General features: G+C 41.2%; 1 protein-coding gene across 2 annotated transcripts in view; it reads left to right on the top strand.

Moving 5' to 3' along the window:
* The first annotated feature begins 1,418 nt into the window (after positions 1-1,418).
* The window catches only part of LOC123504772 (mitoguardin-like), a 333,089-nt gene continuing 309,667 nt past the window's right edge, over positions 1,419-24,840 (top strand). Inside the window, exons 1-4 of one of the 2 annotated variants that reach the window (XM_045255588.1) lie at positions 1,419-1,525; positions 4,820-4,945; positions 8,057-8,225; positions 10,487-10,651. In XM_045255588.1, coding sequence (XP_045111523.1) covers positions 4,826-4,945; positions 8,057-8,225; positions 10,487-10,651 — 454 coding nt within the window. In that variant the 5' untranslated portion in view covers positions 1,419-1,525; positions 4,820-4,825. The remainder of the gene's footprint in view (positions 1,526-4,819; positions 4,946-8,056; positions 8,226-10,486; positions 10,652-24,840) is intronic. The other variant, XM_045255587.1, reaches the window with a different exon arrangement.

Below are 24,840 nucleotides of genomic sequence, written 5' to 3' on the forward strand. Positions count from 1 at the left end.
GTCACATAATACACCGAATATTGCATAAAAGCTAAATGTTAAAACGAAAGATGAAGGTAACAAAAATTAAGATATGGTTCAAATTTTAAAAGAACGAAAAAAATAAATAAATAAACAAAGTGAAATAAATATGTAAGTATTAAATACTTAGTGATTACCTTTCACGAGTGTCAAGTAGGCGGCGATGGTGGTGAACTGCTAACATAGGGGAGACGAGGAGAGATGGGCAGGAGGGGAGTGATATCCCTAAAAACAAGTGAGGAGGGCGGGATGTAGGAGGCCCTTACTGGCCTGTACAATACATGCGCCAGACCACCTCACTAAACACTGAAGCATCTATGATCTAAGAGTTACCAAAGACTATGTAATCTTGTACAGTCGCTGAGTTTTAAGAACAAATCACAACAACCGCGCCAGAGTATTGTCATTGTTATTTCACGCTTTGTATAACTTCTATTTTCACGTATTGTTCAAGCAAATACACGACGCCATTCAGATACGATCCTCATCTCTCAAGCTCCGCCACACACGAGTACTCAAACACTGTATTCTGTCTCTCACCGGCACCTCACTTAGGCCTTACCTCGCTGGTGTCACGTCTTCCAATCGCCTCCTTCTTCTTTTTTTTTTTTTTTCCTTAATGTTATGGCCTATAACACCTGTAGGTGTACTTGAGAGTATGTATGGGAAGCTTTGTTCACTATTTCCACACATTAATGGCGCAGGCAATTTTATTTGTAATTTTAATTGTAATGGTACCTACATATATTAGAGGCCATATCACCACCCACTCAAGCGCATCTTTGGCGAAACCTGGATATCATAGTGACATGTAGGTAACTGTAAACCACTCGAGAAATGGCAAAGTTTTTAAAGGCTGTACATACGCGGTGGAACTCGTACTCATGCGTGGACGTTTACTCCATCACATGCTCACCACCTTATACACTACGCGCAGCCATCTTACATATCTATAACCCAGGCACGCACTCTAATCTATATATCAATAATAACATATATATATATATATATATATATATATATATATATATATATATATATATATATATATATATATATATATATATATATATATATATATATATATATATATATATATATATATATATTCTTTTCATCCTTCCGTGGCCTCGCTGCACAAAACTTTCTTCTTCCATTTATCCCTGTTCTGTCCACCTGCTAATGCAAGAGTATAATATATTCAGATATAGGTAGTTATTCATATTAATTGGAAACTTCTATATAAATTAATTCATACTTTTCAATTTCAAATTTATAAGATTAAACAAACGTGACAAAAATCTTAATTTATTTATAAACACATGCGTAAATTTGAGGTTATTTGTGATATAACAGTGTAATGTCTCGAGTCTCGACAATGTGCACCGGCCACCGAGGAAAACAAAACATTTATACTCAGTGTCCCTGTAAAGTGCCGTGAAAGTGTTTTCGTTTTGAAAATTTACCCCAAGACTTAAATTTCGGAGACTTTTTGGGGTTACAGGTGAGATGAATATTTAGAGAATAGTTATTGGGTGTGTATGTAATAATTGATAGTGAGATTACTTTGCTAAAAGTAAAGGAATACGTTGTTGAGGGATGAGAGATCAACGTGGGGAGAGTAACCATGGGATAAATATCTGCTCCTTTTGCTGTGTCAGGATCTCCTTCATGAACATGATCATTCAGCTATAACCATTAACCATTACCAAGTCCTACAACCCTCCGCCGGGCAATTCTTGAGCCGCCTGGTGTCTTCCTGGGGTCCCTGTCGACCATGCCGTTACCGGAGTTGCTGTGACAGTCCAGGCAGGCACTGCTCAATCTTGACTCAGGCCAGAGATGGAAGGTGGTGACATGCCTCATGCACCACACCTCACCTGTACCTCATGAACTGATCATTTCTTCCTTGAGAATTAGGAAAACAACGACAAAGTAAATAAAAGTTATTTGAGTATCTCAACACTATTGACAGTATTTATTATGGAGTCATCGTCAGATATATGATGAATATGAATATCTGCCCATGTTATACCTTTAGAAAGAAAGCTTGAGGAGAAGCACTGTTGAAATGTAATCTACATGCTCAACACTTTTTGTCATTATATGAAAGCTACAAATCATTATTTAGCAAACCATAAGCCACATTTACATGATTGAGCACTATTTGAGTCACATTGCCTCTTCACTGAGGAATGTTTACTAGGCTTGGTTTTTGTTCTTATTCATGTGTGGGTATGCATGCACACATGAACATATACCGGCAAGCATACACACACACACACACACACACACACACACACACACACACACACACACACCGCGTAGTGTAGTGGTTAGCATGCTCAACTCACAATTGAGAGGACTGGGTTCGAGTCCCGGAAAGCGGCGAGGCAAATGGGCAAGCCTCTTAATGTGTGGTCCCAGTTCACCTAGCAGTAAATAGGTAACTCGAGGGGTTGTGGCCTCGTTTTCCCGGTGTGTGTTGTGTGTGATGTGGTCTCAGTCCTACCCGAAGATCGGTCTATGAGCTCTGAGGTCGCTCCGTAATGGGGAAGACTGGCTGGGTGACCAGCAGACGACTGAGGTGAATTACACACACACACACACACACACACACACACACACACACACACACACACACACACACACACACACACACACACTAGTATGTCTTTGGCTGATATAAAATAGATATACTCTCCAATATAATATAAGCATAATAAATTCTTTTTCTATCTATCTCCCCTGTCCATGTCACCTCTCCTCTTTTTTTTACTGGGTTGAAAGTCAATGGCTGCTTCCCATTTCTCTTAAATTACTGCTTGATGAAGCTGATTTCCTCTTTTTTCCTCTCTTCCTGTCTTCTCGCTAGTCACTACACACACACATACGTCACCACAGCATATGTCACATATCTCTCCCTCCACACGCTCTGTGGGGTTGATAGGGATTGTTGGGGTGGGTGTTAATCAAAACAAACCAATTGTCTTGCCCTCCTCACATGTTACTGGCCTGAGTGGCTTCTGATTGGCCTGTCCTGCCTCTCTGACTTAGAAAAAAGTTAGAGTGAACTGTCAGCCTGTTAAGGAAAAAAACAAGCAGAGAGAGAGAGAGAGAGAGAGAGAGAGAGAGAGAGAGAGAGAGAGAGAGAGAGAGAGAGAGAGAGAGAGAGAGATATGCATGCCAGCAGGCCAATCCTAGGCCTGCGCTTCAGGAATACTCCAGGTTTTCCCTATGGCCAGTCCAGGCCTGCATATAAAAGACTCATGCAAAAAATCAAATGGTATGATATTAGGAGCAACATTTTTGGGTGGTCTTTGAGTTTCTCAAGGGAAGGAAGCAATGAATAGTAGTCAGTAGTATCAACACAGAATGAAAGGAGGTGGTCAGTGGAGTATATATTGCATGGGTTGGTGTTTGCCCCATTAATGTTTGTTTTATATATAATTGACCTACTAGAGACCATGGTTATTAGTGAAATGTATTTATATGTATATGAGACCAAAGGTTTTAGAAAAAAAATTAAGGATAATGGAAATTAAAAGATAGCAAGATCTTCAGTTAATGAAAAACTGGTTGCACAAGTTCATGTTGCAATTCAGCTGTCCCCTCCCCTCCCCAAGTGCCACACAATGAGAATTGGAAAATTAAAGAAGAATAAAGAATTTTCAATGTTATGGATGAACACATGAAGTCAATTAAAAAAAGAATGTTTGGAAGTCATAATTAATAATTAATTGAAATTCACCACTCATATAACAAGGAAAATTAACAAGCCCAATAGATTGGTTGAGCTTACTAGAAACTGAACAACTCTGAATGAGATAGTATTTATGGCTTTGTTTGTGACATTGATGATACCACACTTTCTATATGGTAATCAGGTATGGGCCCCACACAAGAAGAAAGATGAAAAGTAAGTTGAAGCAGTACAGGGGAACAACAAAGCTGGTGCCATCCTTAAAGAGTCTTTCATATGAAAAAAGACTGAGGAAGTTGCATTTCTCAACATTAACAAACCAAAAATCAAGAGGGATATGGTGGAGACTTGCAAGATAATGAATGATGTGTATGATGGTAATGCATGTGAAGGAATATTTGGGGATCAAATTGGAGCAATGACATAAGGACATGACAAGAAAATATTGCTACACATTTTGCAATAAAGTGGGAAACAGTTGGTATAGATTCTGTGGCAAATACAAGATCAGTGTTGGATTTTGAAAGAAAATTGGATGGGGTGTGGTAGCTTCATAGACAAAAATGGGATTATATAGGAACAGCTGAAAATATCTGCCTTTCTCCATAATGATCAGGCCTATTTGGCCTGTTCCAGCAGAGTTTGAGACTTTCTGTGAGTTATGGTGTGACAGTTTTGAATATTTATGTGACAGAGGATGTATAGAATATTATTGCCTTCCCAGAATTGGCTAAATGCATTGAGTCATAGCATATCACCCAAATATGACCATAATTACCTTTCCTTACAGGATGGCTAAGATTAACACTCAACCTAATGGAGTTTACAAGAACTACTTTTGTTGAATGCAGTAGCCAACATGATATCAGAGAGTGATTGGTGAGATTAGCAAGACAAGGTTACCAGGCATATAAAGAAAATTAGTATAAGAAAGGACTGGAAGAGAGAGTTAGATGAGTTTATGAATATGAATGAGAGATGGTTTTAGACAGATAAGAGCTGCCTACTGTTTGGTGAATAGTTCTTTACAGATTAGCAATGTGCTCATGATGAGTTGTTTATGTGGTGCAGCACCTTACTCATATCTTGCCTCAGCAGACCATGGAGGAGATTCACTTGGTGCCGGTGGTGCAGCGGCCACTCGTGCGGCTTCCTCCCGTGTCTGCCTTTGGCTTTTCCAGCCTGAGGGAGGCTGTCAGGAACATGACTAGGCCACAGAAGGTATGTATTGTTTAAAGTAATTGATGTTATTATTACTATATCTCTTTATTTATGGTACTGATGCATCTGCATGTGTATGAATGCACATATGTATGTATGTACATATGTGTGTGTGTGTGTGTGTGTGTGTGTGTGTGTGTGTGTGTGTGTGTGTGTGTGTGTATTTACCTATTTGTATTTACCTATTTGTGTATTACAGGGCCCGAGCTTAGCTCTCTGTGTCCTTGTCCAATCCTGTCATATCTCTCTTTCATCTGATTGACACACACCGCATCAACAACATCACTGCTCAGTTTATTTCAATTATCAATACTACGATTTGGGAAACTGTGTGTTTGTGTGTGTGTGTGTGTGTGTGTGTGTGTGTGTGTGTGTGTGTGTGACAGAGTGCCGAGACATGTACTGTTTGGAGTGTTACGTCGGTTAGGGTGTGGGTCGATCATGTTGTGTGCGTTAATCGCAATGTACAACGTGACGGAAAGTTGGATTGGAAGTGTAATGATATCAGTGACTCTAGGAGTGAGGCAAGGATCCCCAACATCTTGCCTGCTCTTCATTATATTCATGGATGACCTTATACGTATGATAAAAGAAGGAAATGTTTGTGATGGTTTCTTGCAATGCTTGCATATTCTTGTAATGATGGATGACACTGTATTATTATCAACATCTCGACATGGTATGGTGAGGAAATTAACTCAGCTTCAGAACTATTGTACTCAGTATGGTATGGCCATCAACCAAAGTAAAACCCAGTTCTTTGTAATTAATGGTACTAGTAGAGATGTGGAGCCGATGGTGGTGGATGGTATTGCTGTGAGGCATTGTGATTTGTATATTTATTTAGGTTCACCTTTTACGAGCGACGGTTCCCCGTCATCAGCTGTCAAAGCCCATGCTAAATTGAAATTGCCACATGTACTGAAATTTGTTTCCTTTCTAAGAAAAAATAATGATGTACCATTCATTGTAAAAAGGCGTGTCTTTGATGCAGCACTTACGTCAACATTATTGTATGGGTGTGAATCTTGGGTGGGAGCAGACATCAAGCCTGCGAGTAAATTGTATAATTGGTGCATCAAAGAACTCCTGGCTGTAAGACGGTCGACATGCAACGATGTGTGCTATGTAGAGTCAGGATATCCTCCCCTCTCAGATCTGGTCAAGCTAAAGCAGCATAGGTTTTTCATAGTAAGTGGCAGGAGAGATCAGCTTACGCGGATGATCCATTATATTTTGTAATGAACCTTGTCAAGGAGACAAACACTGTGGTGGGAAAAATGGTGAGGAACTTAATAAGTAATGAGGTAACAGACATAAGTGTAGCCATGCATCAGGTCGGTGAATGTATCAGGTCTAGTGAGTCGTCTCGTCGCAAGGTGTATATGGAAATCAACCCAACATTGTCTGTTAACCCTGTTTATAAAGAAAACACGATATAAAGGAATATCACAGGATGTCGTTCACTCGGTTTAGGGTGAGCGGACACTCCCTGGCCTGCGAGACAGGGAGATGGAATAGGCGAGGTCGTGGGCGTATACCAGTAGAAGAACGGTTGTGCGTATGTGGGGAAATTCAAACTGAACGACACGTCACTGAGAACTGTCCAATGACTCGACACTTAAGAGACAGGTACCAATTTGCTAGTTTGGAAGAGTTGTTTTGTTCTGATATGTTCGCACCAGAAAATGTATGCCATATAGTTCATGATATCCTTTCAGTATACAAATAGGGATTGGGAACTTGAATATTATGATATTTATTTTTATCTGGACATTGTATGAGTAGTTACTGGACTACAATTAGCTTGTATGTTGTTGTTAGTTTTAATTATCTGGGATTATTTGTTGTGATCTTGTCATTTTGAAATTTCTGTGTCATGTTGTGGTCAATAAACATCTGAATCTGAATCTGTGTGTGTGTGTGTGTGTGTGTGTGTGTGTGTGTGTGTGTGTGTGTGTGTGTGTGTGATTCACTGTTTGATCTGCTGCAGTCTCTGACGAGACAGCCAGACGTTACCCTACGGAACGAGCTCAGAGCTCATTATTTCCGATCTTCGGATAGGCCTGAGACCAGGCACACACCACAAACCGGGACAACAAGGTCACAACTCCTCGATTTACATCCCGTACCTACTCACTGCTAGGTGAACAGGGGCTACACGTGAAAGGAGACACACCCAAATATCTCCACCCGGCCGGGGAATCGAATCCCGGTCCTCTGGCTTGTGAAGCCAGCGCTCTAACCACTGAGCTACCGTGCCGTGTGTGTGTGTGTGTGTGTGTGTGTGTGTGTGTGTGTGTGTGTGTGTGTGTGTGTGTGTGTGTGTGTGCATATGCATATGTAATCAGTAGCTACAGTACTTATGTATGTATGTATGTAGGCTGCCTGTTCACTGAAAGACCTGTAGCCATTGGTACTTGATGAGGCTTTGGAATTTGGTACTATTTGGTATTTTTATGACATAAAGCTGTAGGCCACAACATTGTCTTTTCTTGTGCAATTCTTGAACAAAACTTTGTACTGGGAAACATGAATTTTTGTTGTAGCTTCTGTAAGTTGCTTGGCCAAGATTGCTAAAATCTATGCTGAAGAGTTTTATAGATATCCAAGTGTTTGTACAAATATAATTGATAATCACATTGCTATAAACATAGCAATGTGATTAGTTTTCACTCTCAAATTAATGATGCTATGTAGTATAACTATTGAATAAGTCATTTATTACTAAGTACTTTTTTGATTGACATCTTATCCCCAGATATGTAGGCCGTGAGCAAAATACTTTAATTTCAAATCATTTACATATTTTTCCATTTGTTGTACCTGCATAATACTTTTATCTCCTTGAATCCTTCTTACACTTCTCTTTGGTTCATATTTCCAGAAAGCTTGCTGGAGCCTCTGTCATCTGGTCAATCATAGATCAATGATTCAGTGCTGTAAACCATGAGCTCTAAGCATCAGACGTAACTGTGTGTCTGTTTGTTAGGAGATATTGTGTGAATCACAATCAATGTATTATGCATGTGTGGTGCCTCAAATGTGGCTGATGTGCTGATGTGCTGGTATGTGGAGGGACATCAGTGCTGAGGCATGGCTGTATTGCAGGTGGTGATCATGAGTGTGGGCACTGGCCTGGCCTTGGTGGCGCTAGTGGCACGCTACTTGCGCCGCAGGAAGCGCCGGCTGCCTAAGAAGTCAGCGTTGTACAATCCTGATGACCCAAGCCGTGCACACCGCAAGGTGAAGCCCATCACCATCCGCAGCCCTTCTGGAGGTGAGTGGTGACACTCCTGTGTGTGTGTGTGTGTGTGTGTGTGTGTGTGTGTGTGTGTGTGTGTGTGTGTGTGTGTGTATTTACTTAGTTGTAATTTTACAGGGCCTGGGCTTTATGGTTGTGTGGCCCCGTCTCCATATCTACACTTATCCAATTTTTCTTTAAAACTATGCACACTCGTTGCTGACACCACTTCCTCACTCAAACTGTTCCAAGTCTCAACACATCTTTGCGGGAAACTATATTTTTTAACATCTCTTAGACATCTTCCTTTCCTCAGTTTCTTACTATGCGATCTTGTACTTCTAGTGTCATATCTCTTCTCTGTTCCAGGGTTGGTAGATCCATAGGTTTTAGTCTCTCCTCATATGTCATCCCTTTAAATTCTGGAACCATTTTTGTAGCCATTTTTTGTAGTCTCTCCAATTTCTTTATGTGTTTCTTTTTATGGGGGGTCCACACAACTCCTGCATATTCCAATCTGAGTCTTATTTTAGTACTTATCAATTTCTTCATAATTTCTTTGTCCATGTAGTGAAATGCTAATCCAATATTCCTTAGCAGATTATGTCTCTGAAAATTCTATCAATATGGCTAACCAGTTGAGTGTTTTCTTCCATTGTCACTCCCATGTCTTTTTCCTTTTTTACTTTTTCTAGTTCTACTCCATCTCCCATCTTATAGATTCCCACTGGTCGTGTTTCACTTTTTCCCATTTCCATGACATGGCTTTTGTCCACATTGAATTCCATCTCCCAGTTTTTACTCCATTTCCAGATCTTGCTTAAGTCTTCCTGCAGTATTTCACAATCCTCTTTTTGTTTTATGACTCTGCACAGTTTTGCATTGTCCCCAAACAGATTTATGTAGCTGTTCACTCCCTCTGGCATGTCATTTATATACAATATGAGAAAAAGTATTGGCGCCAATAATGACCCCTGTGGCACTTCACTGTCTACTGCTCTCCACTTGGACTTCATATCTCTAACTACCATCCTTATTTCTCTCCCCCTCAAGTAATTTTTCATCCATCTCAATGTGCTTCCTTTTTTAAGCCACCCTTCTCCTCTAACTTCCATAGTAATCTTTCATGCGGCACTTTATCAAATGCCTTTTTTAAATCTAAATAAATACAGTCAATCCATCCCTCTCTCTCTTGTACTTTATCAGCTATTCTAGAGTAGAAACTCAATAAATTTGTTACACACGACCGACCTTTTCTAAAACCAAACTGGCTATTTGATAATAGTGTGTGTAATTCACCTCGGTTGCCTACTGGTCACCTAGCCAGTCTTCCCCATTACGGAGCGAGCTTAGAGCTCATAGACCGATCTTCGGGTAGGACTGAGACCACAACACTTTCCACACACCGAGAAAGTGAGGCCACAACCCCTCGAGTTACATCCCGTATCTATTTACTGCTAGGTGAACAGGGGCCACACATTAAGAGGCTTCCCCATTTGCCTCGCCGCACTGGGACTCGAACCCGGCCCTCTCGATTGTGAGTCGAGCGTGCTAACCACTACACTATGTGTGTGTGTGTGTGTGTGTGTGTGTGTGTGTGTGTGTGTGTGTGTGTGTGTGTGTGTGTGTGTGTGTGTGTGTGTGTGTGTGTAATTCACCTCCTCGGTCGCCTGCTGGTCACCCAGCCAGTCTTTCCCCATTACGGAGCAAGCTCAGAGCTCATAGACCGATCTTCGGGTAGGACTGAGACCACATCACACACAACACACATCGGGAAAGCGAGGCCACAACCCCTCGAGTTACATCCCGTGCCTATTTACTGCTAGGTGAACAGGGGCCACACATTAAGAGGCTTGCCTATTTGTGTGTGTGTGTATGCCAGGCTGGAGGTGTGAGCATTAAGGAAATGGAATAGGTGGCAATAAGTGAAGTTAAAAGGAAAACCTTGTTAATATGTATGTTGATATTTTGTTGATATAGTTTTTTGTATCATAATTTTGGAACAGTGTTTGACCTTAGGAAGTGTTTTGTCGCTCCATCACATTGGTCCTGAGAGCTCCTTTTTGATTTTTATCTTGTATCTTCCACTTTATCTTGTATCTTCTGCACTGTCAGTGTAGTTAGCAATATTTGATATCGTGAATACAATATGTTAGTTGAATGTGATTTTGGTAGTATTGCTTGTTATTTATAAGGAACACACTGATTGCACACATTTGAAAGTTACTGCAGTGTCTTACATACTCACTCATGTTTGTGTCATAGTGTACAGCTGCCATCTCCATCATCTCCTACAGAAATCCATAGTGTTGGGGGCAATGTGTCCCCGGGCTTCCACCGCTCCGTGCACCACCGGCACAGCTCCATCTCTGTCAGCAGTGACCGCACCAGCGTGGCGTCCACCCTAGGGCCGCAGGGAGGGGATGCTAACCCCCTCACCCCCCAGCAGTATGGCGTGATGGGTGAGTACTACTTTGCTGTGTGTGCTGCTCAGGGTCACTCTGGGTGTCAAGTTAGAATTCAAATTTGTTGATTTTTCCACAGGATGGTGGGTATTATACCAGTGCTTAGTAGACATAACACTCTATGTATGTCTTATTGGGATTACAAAATCTAACACGAAAACTAATGATAGATACTAAAAATTTTAATAATTCTAATAGGTAATGAATCATATGAATGAAGAGGGATGTCAGGCAGCGATGGATCGTACTTTCGTACTTGTGGGTTTATGTCAGACAGTTGGTAAAACTAGAATTGCCTGAGTAGAATTTTTATTTCTGTGTATGAATGAATACCTACTCTTTTGATTCCCCTGAAAAAATTGGTACATGTCTTTTATACTGTTTGCAAATGATAAAGGGTAAAGGAAAAGGAAGCAAGTGAATCAATGTTTTTTTGCTTTTATAATGGAAGTGGATGCAAATCTAAGTTCATGTTATAGACATTTTTAGCTGTGTCCCCTCCTTACTGTTTAAGAATCTGTTACACTATTTGCAAATAGAATACATAGAAGAATATGTTGATTTTGATTCTTCTCTTATAGTTATACAAACCAGTACAGTAAAAGGAATTGCTAACATAATATTGAAAACAGTACCATAGAGACTGGTTTTGCTTGGAGGAACTCAGAGGTATTTTACAATGTCACAAGGCACAGTTGACTAGTTTAATGATAGTCTCTTGCTATAGGCAAGAGATTTCAAGACACCATGTAATTTTTTGAACCTCTGACTATGTTTGGGGAAAGGCACCTCAGTGGGCCTTTTTAATTGTTAATGTTGTTACCAAATTTACCTAATACCACTAAGACTGATGATCATTGTGGCATAATTAGTATAAGGCATATATATTAAGTTTCATATCCAGTCTTTAGTTCCTATATGCTTCTTTTCTTGACTTGGCTTGTCCACATTATAAAGCATAGTTTTTTTTGTCATTACACGTGGCATTTCTTTGTTAGGCAGGACAAGGGAGGGATAAGATTTTTATACAAGCTGTTCCCAGCATATCCTTGACCGATGTTGGAGCTGTTGTGACAGTCATTATAGTTATGAGTAGGAATTGTTAGTTTATGAAGATTTTTTTTTCCAGTTTAGATACCAAGGTAGGAAGTTAGATAATCATTGGGCAGAAGAGAAGTGGTGGGTATGAAATTTACGAGCACAATTATGTGTTATTATCATAAAGGTAGCTTGACACACACACACACACACACACACACACACAGAGAGAGAGTGCTTTGTGGGGCCCTAGGCAAGATGCTGTTTGGGGGCCCTAGATTTCAGTCGGAGCCCTGGGTGACTTAGGAAATTTAAATTTCCCAAGCTAGGGGCCCCCGGGTGGCTTGGGGACCCTAGGCAATCGCCTTGTCCGCCTATAGCTAGAAACGGCCCTGAGAGAGAGAGAGAGAGAGAGAGAGAGAGAGAGAGAGAGAGAGAGAGAGAGAGAGAGTGGTAGTTGTCGTAAAACAGGGAAAGCATGGAGACACCTGAGTCCATTATGAAAGTGTATTTACATAACAAGTGTAAACCGAGCGAAACGAGAGGCAGGAGGCGTATCGTGTCGTCTCAGGCGGCGGCGAGCGAGAACTGCCGGGGAAAGACGTGACGTCAGACAGAAAGGGAGTATGGGAAAAACAAAGGACATGCTAACATAAGAGAGAGAGAGAGAGAGAGAGAGAGAGAGAGAGAGAGAGAGAGAGAGAGAGAGAGAGAGAGATAGTTATAAATGCACAAGGAATGTATGAACTAAAGGAAGGTAAACATTTAGTAGTTCATCACTCATGAGAAACAGGAAGTGTGTGGTGCAGCAAGAGGTGACCCACTGACACATCTGAGGCAACACCGATACAAGTTTAATTATGATTAACCTTCTCTTACCTTCCTGTCGGCGTGGATTACAGAAGTGTATTGATCATTGCCCTGTGTGAAGTAGCACTGCAGCATTAGATCAGGATGTATGTGTGTGTGTGTGTAATAATAATAATAATAATAATAATAATAATAATAATAATAATATACGGTTTATTAATTTGGCAATGTAAAAAATTACACTGAAAATGTACAGGGGGACATTAAAACAATGAACTGAAATGCTTAACCTAACTATGGATCTAACTTAACCTAGAATTCACTTATTAATTTACTTATTTATTTAAGGCTCGCACAATAGTGGGCATCGCGCTAAGTCGGTACCGATCAGTGCGCGGTGCTCTTAAGGGCGCCACGCGATTCCGGTGTCGGGTGGCGGGTGTGTGTGTGTGTGTGTGTGTGTGTGTGTGTGTGTGTGTGTGTGTGTGTGTAATTCCCCACGATCGTCTGCTGGTCACCCAGCCAGTCTTCCCCATTACGGAGCAAGCTCAGAGCTCATAGACCGATCTTCGGGTAGGACTGAGACCACAACACACTCCATACACCGGGAAAGCGAGGCCACAACCCCTCGAGTTACATCCCGTACCTATTTACTGCTAGGTGAACAGGGGCTACACATTAAGAGGCTTGCCCATTTGCCTCGCCGCGTCGGGACTCGAACCCGGCCCTCTAGATTGTGAGTCGAGCGTGCTAACCACTACAATACGCGGTGTGTGTGTGTGTGTGTGTGTGTGTGTGTGTGTGTGTGTGTGTGTGTGTGTGTGTGTGTGTGTGTGTAAGGGAGAGGCAGGAGGCTGACGGAGAGAGAGAGAGGGAGGGAGGAGAGAAAGAAGGAGAAGGAGACAGTAATTGCGGGGGAGGACTGAAGACTCTTGAAACTTAATGAGGAGGGAGCGAGGTGTTAAAATGCGCCCCAGAGAGAGAGAGAGAGAGAGAGAGAGAGAGAGAGAGAGAGAGAGAGAGAGAGAGAGAGAATATTAGAAAAGATAGAAAACGTGTGTGTGTTTCACTGTTTGATCTGCTGCAGTCTCTGACGAGACAGCCAGACGTTACCCTACGGAACAAGCTCAGAGCTCATTATTTCCGATCTTCGGATAGGCCAGAGAGCAGGCACACAACACACACCGGGACAACAAGGTCACAACTCGATTTACATCCCGTACCTACTCACTGCTAGGTGAACGGGGGCCACACGTGAAAGGAGACACCCAAATATCTCCACCCGGCCTGGGAATCGAACCCCGGTCCTCTGGCTTGTGAAGCCAGCGCTCTAGCCACTGTGTAATTCACTGTTTGATCTGCTGCAGTCTCTGACGAGACAGCAAGACGTTACCCTACGGAACGAGCTCAGAGCTCATTGTTTCCGATCTTCGGATAGGCCTGAGACCAGGCACACACCACACACCGGGACAACAAGGTCACAACTCGATTTACATCCCGTACCTACTCACTGCTAGGTGAACAGGGGCTACACGTGAAAGGAGACACACCCAAATATCTCCACCCGGCCGGGGAATCGAACCCCGGTCCTCTGGCTTGTGAAGCCAGAGCTCTAACCACTGAGCTAGCGGGCCGTGTGTGTGTGTGTGTGTGTGTGTGTGTGTGTGTGTCATCATCGTCATCATCATCACTAGCAGCAGCAGCAGCAGCAACAGCAACAGCATGCATGATTAATTTTCGATTAAGTTAATGAAGCGGCGGGGTCCTGTATAATCCTGAGGTAAATAGAGTCACTGGTTAGAGAGAGAGAGAGAGAGAGAGAGAGAGAGAGAGAGAGAGAGAGAGAGAGAGAGACCCATACTCACCCTCACCTACCCACACACACACACACACACACACACACACACACACACACACACACACACACACACACACACACACACACATGGGTGCTAATCAACAATGTAAGGGGAAGGAAGAAGCATGTGCTGCATTCTGTGTCCTCGCCGCCATCAGATCGAGGGGAGACACAGACTAGCGTACGTTTAGCAGACATTCGTCCTTTGAACTCTTAAGCCGCTGACCTGAAGGAGATTGCATTATATCAGCCGTAAGAGGAAGGGCAGGAGACGGAGACGGAGGAAGAGGAAGTGGAGGCGGAGGAGGAGGCGGAAAAGAAAGTGTAGTATATCTGTTTCGTAGAATGTGTTAAGTGTTAGAGTGAGTTTTTTTTTTTTTTTTTTTTTCATTTTGTTGTTGATGGTAGTATCTTTGTTCTTGGTTGTTGTTGTTGTGGTGATTGGGGTGGTAGTGGTGGTGGTTGCAGCTACGATGGTGGTAGTGGCACGAGAGAGAGAGAGAGAGAGAGAGAGAGAGAGAGAGAGAGAGAGAGAGAGAGAGAGAGAGAGAGACGTGCAGGCTTCAAATGTTTAGACTTTATATCCTTTGTGCAATGCTTTGATATCTTCTTCCTCTCTGCGTTTCTTTGGCATCATTTCCTTTTATGTAAGTCTTTCCTTCCTTCTTTCAGTCAAGTGCCTGCGATAATAATCTTTCACAAGTGGGGCAAGTTATTTTTATAATTCTCTCCGGGTTTATTTCTTTCATTCTCGTCGGCTTTCCTTGTTTGTTCTGACACGCTTCTCTCGTTTTTCTCTTCGCCGAGTTTTCCACGGATAGGAACAGAGAGGTTTTTTTTTGTAATGCACCTCATCGCGACACGACCACGCTCCTCTTTCACCATCAATGTCATCATCACTTGTCTGCACGCAGAAATCAAGGTCCAGTGATTGTTGACAGTCGCGAATACAAATTCAGAAGTCTTCCTGTTTTTCGATGCAAGCAAAAGTTGCTTTGATCGTCTTCGTATAGTATTCAACATCAAACCCTCAGTTTTAACTTTTGAAGAGAATCGGTGCGTCCTCAAAGAGTTTCCCTAAGTACCGTGAGGATGTAGGCCGCGGGACAGACCGAGTGTGAGATGTGCAGGGAGGCGTATACGGCTTAGCGCCCTGTGAGAGGGGCACCACTGCACACCACACACCTCCGTCTCGCCCTGCTGGCCTTGGATCTCCTTCAAATTGAAATATATATATTTCTGTTTCGTATTTCTGAGAGGCTTCCACAAAATTAGATGCAAAATTTTATGTAAGTTAGGGCAATATGTACAAGTAATTTATAACTCTTAACTCAATGTTGTGCTTCCCAGAATATTCTTTAAAACCTTATTATCGTCCGATGCCAACTTCTCAAGAGGCGAGGTCCACTGCTGCCCATCGCATTGCTTATTGGTTAGTACGTCAATTCAGCCCTTGTTCCCATTTCATGAAGAACAAACCTTTTTTTGTTTTCCATCGGTACATGTAAAGTTGATTATATTAAAAATGAAATGTAAACTTCCTTCTAGTTCAGAGTGAGATGTATTTTGAGAAAGGAAAGTTTCTTTTGCTCTACTATCGTGAACTGTAGCTACAAGATGCTGAGTAGGAGCACATTCGTCTAATTTAATCTTATCAACTCTACTTGTACCGCTGGAAAAAAAAATGCAAAACACAGTACTGATTTGAATATTCACGAATTTGTAATAGGATATTGTCGTTTCGAAATGTCGAAAATCTCGCCCGGTATCTAAAACATTGACCTAGTGTTTTCCAGTTAATGCATTATCAAGAGGTAATTGATGTTTCAGTACTGCAGGCTGGGAAAGGGACAGATAGTGCTATAAGGGTGTAATCACATGCTTGGCCAGCGACGGGGAGTGGAGGCTCTACGCTAAAGGAAGCACCGGTGGCCTCTTGATAATATCGACGTACTGAGACCAAGACTTAAGACATTATTCTGAAACGCTTCAGTATCACGCTTTCACTACATTATAAACTTTTTTGAGTGTGAAGGCACAGGTTTATCAGGATTTTTTGTTTTTTGTTTTTATGATTCTAGTGGCAGATTAACAAAGTTTCTACATTATTATCCGGAGAAAAATCTGGAGAAGCCGGCTAAACATCTCCGTAGCCTTTGAAAAAAAGTCACATTGAAAGAGCAAAGTGTTTTTGAATACAAGCTTTTGGCAACATGGACGCAGCGAGAACATGTAATCGTTAAAAATATAAGAAAACAAAGCAAGCCACAAAAAAACTATCAAACCTATCAAACTCTGGAGTTGCTATCAGAAAATCATTTGGTGCAGGATGTATGCGTAGGAAATTATTTTTGATAGATGATCATTGTGTTCTTGTAAATTAATGCTGAAATCTCTGAAAATGATGATTTTGTTGTGAGTGGAAATGTTTTCTGAGAGTAGGTTTTCCGGAAAGTCACTGAATTAATTTACTTTGTGGTGTTTATTATGGGGATATTACGGGCAAAAGCTGATGTAGCTGGAGCTACCTATTATTGCTTCAACTGTGCATAATTCAATATTCTCATTATTTAAACAGTATTCTTTAAGAAAGACAGTGGAAGCTGTCATTAACGTACATTGCGACACCATCGTAGCCGTCAGAACTGTGTCTGTGGTGCGATTTGAAGCCTTCAGTTTCATTACTGGTACAATGCTTGGTTTGAGCCACTCAGACATAGAATATCAGCAAGCTTCGGCAGGGGTCTAAAGAAATCAGATTGTCATAGTTTTTTGCTTAAAGGTCTTGTTTTTCATTTGACAATTGATACTAAGTATTGATTTGTATGAACTGATGTTATGATATTAACAAATGTTATCCATGTTTATTAATATGTGCATGGAGTTAACTATTTCCAGACTTAAGTAGTTTGCATCATTCATCTCTGCTTCGTTATCAAAGAGTGTGTGATAGTGATTTATGTCAAGGAGATTCATAGCTTGCGATAAGTAGGAGGGTTAGGGAATTGACGTGAAGGTAGAGGAAAGGACAGGCGACTAAACACAGAATGTAATGAGAGATGAAAATATGTGTACGTTATTGAAATTAAATAAGAATTACCCTTACTGATTAACTAATAGAAGTCATCGGTACGTGACAACGAAGGCTCACCCAGGATAGACGACGTGTCCTTAGGTGTCCACATCCCTTACACAGATCAATAACAGGCAGCACCAGTCGTAATAGTGGTTGCGCTGGAGTTAGTGTCATGGTGCAGGAAAAAAAAAACACTACTACTATTACAATTACATTACAAGGGATTACTTGGAGTCATGAAGGTTAGTAAATAGAGGTAATTCTTATATATTCTTTGTAGAGATAATCATTAGCAGGTTGGTTGGGCGATAGCAGCTGTAGGGATGGTAACAACTACTACCACTACTACAGTAGTAGTAGTGGTAGTAGTTGTAGTAGTAGTAGTAGTAGTAGTAGTAGTAGTAGTAGTAGTAGTAGTAGTAGTAGTAACAGCAGCAGCAATAATAGTAGTAGTAGTAGTAACAGTAGTACGTAGTAGTAGTAGTAGTAGTAGTAGTAGTAGTAGTAGTAGTAGTAGTAGTAGTAGTAGTAGTAGCAGCAGCAGTAGCAGTAATATTAGTATTAATAAAAGTACACTCGACCCTCGAAACAACGGACCTCCCATCAACGGATTTCGGAAACTACGGACAAATTCTGGAGTCCGGTTCAATTTACGGACGAATATTAAAATGTGCGCGATTGTCCATTCCCGGCAAATTATTGTCCAATAGGTGGCGGGTCGGTCGCGTCATCAGCTGTTGGCCGCCATGTTTGATCTTCAGTCCGTGCATTTTCAACCAACAGCGAACATTGTCCAGTGCTTACCACGGCTTTTTTATGCATTTGTACCCTTCCCACGAGTGCTTAATCTATCCAAAATACCTACTAAACCTAGTAAACCAGTCAAGCGTAATCGAAAAGCTCTTCCAGTGGCTGCTAAGCTTGAACTAATACGAAAATTAGAAAATTTTATGTATTTTACGTACATTTTATACAGTTTTTTACGTACTTTTGCAAAGAACGGACTTTTGCAATCTACGGACAGGGTCGTGCACTCATTTGTCCGTTGTTTCGAGGGTCGAGTGTAGTAGTATACAACAGCAGCACCAGCAGCAGCAGGGACAGCAGTGTTTCGCCAGCAAGACAGTAGTGTAGGTCACCGGAATTTGAATAACTTACGCCAGGACAGAGCAGAGGTGTTGCCGCTGAGAGGAGCGGATCTTCCTTGATTAATTTAGCCGTGTTTACGTCCATTCTCTCTCTCTCTCTCTCTCTCTCTCTCTCTCTCTCTCTCTCTCTCTCTCTCTCTCTCTCTCTCTCTCTCTCTCTCTCTCTCTCTCTCTCTCTCTTCACCCCAATTGATTAATTTGATAATCCAATTCTTCCCTTGTTTCACTATTGGCTCCGTGTCATTCTCCCTTCTGTCAATTCTTTACATTTTAGCTTTATCTTTTTCCTTCATTCCTAAAACCTTTTGGACCACGGCCACTTTGTTTATGAGCCAGCAGCAAACACATACACATCGTCACAAAGTAAGTGTTCCTCAGTTATCCAGGAGCCAACAACAACGCCTCTCACGGGCATCTTTTAGGCAGGACACATTTATTAGAAAGTGAAGGTGAATTATACCCAGGAATCAGAGACCGGAATATCGATAGAGGATACGATATGTCTTAGTGATCTGTTCTTTTCTATCATTCACAGGCGCTCTTAAAAGAAAAAGAAAAAAAACAATTCAATACCTCGTTGGATGACTGATAGATACAGTAGGTTTTACTTTATGGTTTAATATGAAAGTCACACGTACGAATGTTGCGATCATGTTCTCTCCTGCAATTCACTTCACCTTTGAAAATAGACCAGATTGCATGACCTCATTTTTGGATACCTTATTGATAGACAGTGCACATGTGGATTCTAAGGCGTTTTCAGTAGCGGCGCGGCTGGGGCAAACGGAGTCAAACGGAAGCAAGTTTTCGCAAACGCGAGCAAACGCCTTTCCAAAGCGTTTGCTCTCGTTTGGCAAACGCTTTTAGCCAATCAGCGTGGAGCAACCCCATCAACCTCATGGAATGAGATCAAGAAGGAGTTACATTTCGAATAAAATTGAATAGTTAGACGTATGTTAGGCCATAGAAGTGGGTACTGTAGATGTAGATTTACGTTTACATATTGTGCGGCATACTGGAGAGAACCGATATAAAAATACGGCGTGAAATAAATTAAGGAGCTGGTGGTAGCTGGTGACATGTCGCATCTATCCGTCCTTGTTGTGGGTGTTGTCCGATTCCATACTTCTAGTCGTGACTTCGATACAATAATGGAGTTACTTTTCTATTATTAGGTGAAAATATGATAATATTTTTGCAAATCCTTATATCATAAAGTAATGAATGATGGTAAAATAGATTATCTGCTAATTATTGACGTAATTCAATTGTATAGGCGTCAGAAAACCGCAGCCATACATCTACAATGGAACACCTTCAAAACAAGCCCGCGTAGATCAAACCACTTCCAGGACTGAAGACCTGTTGTTTTTTTATGAGTATTGCGCTGCTCGGCCCTCGGCATATACAAATGATGAAACACTGGTGACCTATAATACTCCCCATCAAGGAATAAATCTCCAAACTCTTCCACTATGCTGCTGTGTTTACGTTTTGACCACAGTGCTGGCTCAGACTACTGATGTGTACGATAACTTCTCCCAGGGATTGAGATCACAGTGACACGGTCGTCTGGCACCACCGACGGTGTCCTCAGCACTGTCCTGTTCAGCGTGAACTCAAACATGTTTGGCCTTGCGGTGACGCTACTGAAAACGCCTCTACTTAATAGTTGAATATCATGATCTTGTTCTCTTCTGTCTTTCACTAATTTACCACATTTCCATACTTAAGTTTTGAATGGCTTATGAATAGAGAGCTCAATGAATTATGCTTCCTGATTACCCTTAAATATCCTTTCTTTCACCGGTACTTTTTGAAATGAATACCAAATTCCAATACCTCAGTTGACGGTACAAAACATTAGAGGAACACTTTTTAAGGTAATGGCGTAAACTCGAATAGAATGTTCGGGAAGGTGATTTATCTAGTGGTTCAGTAGGTAGCAAAGTGAAAAATCGTGTGATATGAGGATAAAGGAATGAAAAATATCTCAGTTGAATAGCGACGAGGATACACAAGAGCAGAAATAGGGAAAGCTGCAGGATACCGTCGGGTCTACACGTGGCAGTCCTTGTTATAAAACATACCTATCTGTTTCAGCCTGTCATCCCCATCGATCCCCATATCCATATTCTAATCTTCTTTAAAACTCCCTAATCACTTGACACTAACAACCTAATTTATGAAGTTTATTTCATTTATCACTCTGTTTCCACTTACCTCATTGTTTCCAGTATACACTTGCTTCACAGCATCATAATAATTTCGTCACTCTCAATGGACCTAATCAAACTTCCCTGCTATTTGTTTTCACTGTGTCCTCGAACCACTTTGTCGTCTGTCCTTCCGTTAAACTGTACACTAGATCTGGTAGTTTGTTACAATTTTTCTCATTTATTTAATTGTAATCTTGTTAGTCTTCTGTTTCTACCTTTCTCTTAACTGCGCATAAGGGAGGTTTTAGTGGAGAGCCTCACTGCTGTCTGCTCCTGATCTGGTAGTATCACTAAAGATCTCTGGAACAGTTTATTAAAGCAGGCACTTCATTAAACCTCCGCAGGGTCTTCCATAACTGCCAATTTTATGTTTTTTTTTTTTTATCTAATCATTCTCTCTCTCTCTCTCTCTCTCTCTCTCTCTCTCTCTCTCTCTCTCTCTCTCTCTCTCTCTCTCTCTCTCTCTCTCTCTCTCTCTCTCTCTCTCTCTCTCTCTCTCTCTCTCTCTCTCTCTCTCTCTCTCTCTCTCTCTCTCTCTCTCTCTCTCTCTCTCTCTCTCTCTCCATATGATAATTTTTCCTTTTGTGTTTTCATTTGAATATTTCCCTTTTTGCGCTATTTACCTATCATTCCCTCTTTTCAATTTCCTTGTTTCTTTTCTCTATCTTTTCCTCCTCTTTCCAATTTGTCTCCATCCCACTCTATCCCTTTCTTTTCCTGTATTCATTCTTTTCCTTTCGTCTCTTTTGTACCATCTTTCCTCTTTACTTTTCCACTTTCATTAATCCTTTCATCTTTCACATTTTCTTTTCCTTCCATACCTTTGCAACTTTGTCATATTATCCTACATCTCTCATTCATCCTCCTCCTATCTCCTCTCTTCATTCCCGTCACTTCCACTATTCTTTTCTCCTTTCCTATTTAGCAGTCCTTCTCTTCTTCTCTTTAGCCATTCTCATCTTTCCCATTTACCCATCCTTCTCTTCCCTCTTCTTCTCCCGCAATATTTTCTCATCCTATCACCTTTTTTATACTCTTTTCTCCTTATTTTTTCCTTTCTCTCATCTCCCATTAGCTCATCTTTCTCTTCCCCATTTTCCTCCACCCTCCAGATTTCCCTTCTCCTCTGTTCTTACCTTCATCCCGTCATTCCCTATTTTCCCCCTCCTCTTCCTCTTTCCCTCATGTCTAGCAAGGATTTAGACTCTTGATTTTATCGTTCAATCAAGGGGAGTGATCAGTATTGGGGGCCGCTCTTCCTCTAGGACGCTTTGTCACGAAAGGAGCAGAGAGAGAGAGAGAGAGAGAGAGAGAGAGAGAGAGAGAGAGAGAGAGAGAGAGAGAGAGAGAGAGAGAGAGAGAGAGAGAGATTGGGATGAAAATGGGTAAAGAATAGATGGAAGGATGAGAATATTAATGGAAACGAGAAAAAAAGAAATAAATGAGAAAGGAGAATAAATTGAAGAAGAAAGGGATAACAGAGGAGAAAGGGAAGGGAAAGATGGGATAAGGTTGAAAATAGAAGAAAGTAGATAGGGAAAATGGATCGGAGAAGGGGAAAAGGGTTTGGGGAGAAGAATGGAGGGGAGGAGGGGATACAGAAGGGAATGGAGGGAGAGGGGAAAGTGAAGGGGGAAAGAAATAGAAGTGGATTAAAGGTGTGAGTTTATTTTCTCTCGTTTTTCCTTAATGAACTATTTGGTGAAACGGCGTGGTGGTGGTGGTTGTTAGTCTCTCTCTCTCTCTCTCTCTCTCTCTCTCTCTCTCTCTCTCTCTCTCTCTCTCTCTCTCTCTCTCTCTCTCTCTCTCTCTCTCTCTCTCTCTCTCTCTCTCTCTCTCTCTCTCGTAAACTCATTTCTCCTCGTCTCTCTCCATCTCACGTTATGAATTTTCCTTCAGACTCCGAGGTAACTCCATCAACACTTTACCTACTTTCCTCCCCCCCTCCTTCCTCCCTCCATCCCTCCCTCTTTTTTCTTTCCTCCATATTTTTTTTTTTCTCGCTCTTTTCTCTGTTCCTTTCTCTTTTTGTATTTTCATGTTGTGCTTGTTGTTATTGTTGTTGTTGTTGTTATTATTGTTGTTGTTGTTATTATTGTTGTTGTTGTTATTGTTTTTGTTGTGTTTTTTTTGTTGTTGCTGTCTCTTCCCTTATATATTCTTATGTTTTTTTTTTTTTTTTTTAGATTTTTATTATTTTCTCTCTCCAAAGTAGTTGTGAGGAGAACCACTGCCGCTAGTGCTGCTGCTGCTGCTGCTGCTGCTGCTGCTGCTGCTGCTGCTACTGCTATTGCTACTGCTACTGCTACCATCACCACCACCACCACCACCACCACCACCACCACTATTCTGTGTATTTTTCTGGTGCACTAATTTCTATTCATTTGGTTATTTAAGGTACGACTACCCCACAGTATCCCTCCATTACCTTTATAGCCTCTAATGGGCGAGCCTTTTCTTTTATTATAACTGGTAATAGTAGAGGCTTTGCTGTTGTTTGATTTATGTTATTGCTTTATATTGACTCTATATAATTGTTAGTCCCTCCTCTCCCCCTCCAACCCAATTTGTGTGTTTATCCCACCACCACCACCACCACCACCACCACCACCACCACCACCACCACCACCACCACCACCACCACCACCACCACCATGATAACAACAACAACAGTAGTATAGCAACAATAATATCTTTTCTACTGCTTCTACTACTACTTCTACAGCTAATACCACTGGTTTTCCTGCTGCTACTTGTTGTTATTATTATTGTAGTAGTAGTAGTAGTAGTAGTAGTAGTAGTAGTAGTAGTAGTAGTAGTAGTAGTAGTAGTAGTAGTAGTAGTAGTAGTAGTAGTAGTAGTAGTAGTAGTAGTAGTAGTTGTTGTTGTTATTGTTATCGTTGCTGTTATTGTTATCGTCAATGTTATTGTCTTCATCTCTTTCTTCTTTTTTTGTTTCTTCTTCTTATGCTTCTTTTTTTCTTCTTCTTCTTCTTCTTCTTCTTCTTCTTCTTGTTCTTGTTGTTCTTCTTCTTCTTCTTCTTCTTCTTCTTCTTCTTCTTCTTCTTCTTCTTCTTCTTCTTCTTCTTCTTCTTCTTCTTCTTCTTCTTCTTCTTCTTCTTCTTCTTCTTCTTCTTCTTCTTCTTGTACTACTACTACTACTACTACTACTACTACTACTACTACTACTACTACTACTACTACTACTACTACTACTACTACTACTACTACTACTACTACTACTACTACTACTACTACTGCACTCAACCTTTCATCTATCTTCTTCAACGCAGCACGTGGCGGACGGAGTGGAGGCGAGAAAAAAAAAGGATATGAAAAAAAGCAAAACAGGATAAAATAAATTGAGCATTGGTATAAATAATCTACAGGTGCACGGGAACTGTAATCACCGCGGTAGCCAGGTAAACACTCCACGCCAGATGCTGGGAAGGTGGATAGAAGTATTGCGTAAACACGGCTAATTGAATCTTACTTCACACACACACACACACACACACACACACACACACACACACACACACACACACACACACACACACACACACACACACACACACACACACACACACACACACACACACACACACACACACACACACACCAGGTTTTCTAGCGATACATTTTTCCTCGTTCAGTAAAATAAGAACATACAGAAAGATAAGGAAAAAAAAAACGCAATTGAGAGAGAGAGAGAGAGAGAGAGAGAGAGAGAGAGAGAGAGAGAGAGAGAGAGAGAGAGAGAGAGAGAGAGAGAGAGAGAGAGAGAGAGAGAGAGAGAGAGAGAGAGAGAGAATTTTCGTGTCTATAAAGAGGGTAAAATATTCAACCATTAGTCAGGGAGTGAAAAGAAATGCAAAAATATGAGTCAAAGAAATCTGTGGTCTATTTTTCAGTCATCATCTAATGGGTGGGCGAAAAAAATAGAAAAAAAGAGAGAACAAGAGAAGAGAAAATTGACTCTATTTTGCCATTCACCTTTTACTCAGATTGCGGCTTAAAATGAACGAGGAACACTA

Source organism: Portunus trituberculatus, chromosome 17, assembly GCF_017591435.1.
Source record: "Portunus trituberculatus isolate SZX2019 chromosome 17, ASM1759143v1, whole genome shotgun sequence".
NCBI lineage: Eukaryota > Metazoa > Arthropoda > Malacostraca > Decapoda > Portunidae > Portunus > Portunus trituberculatus.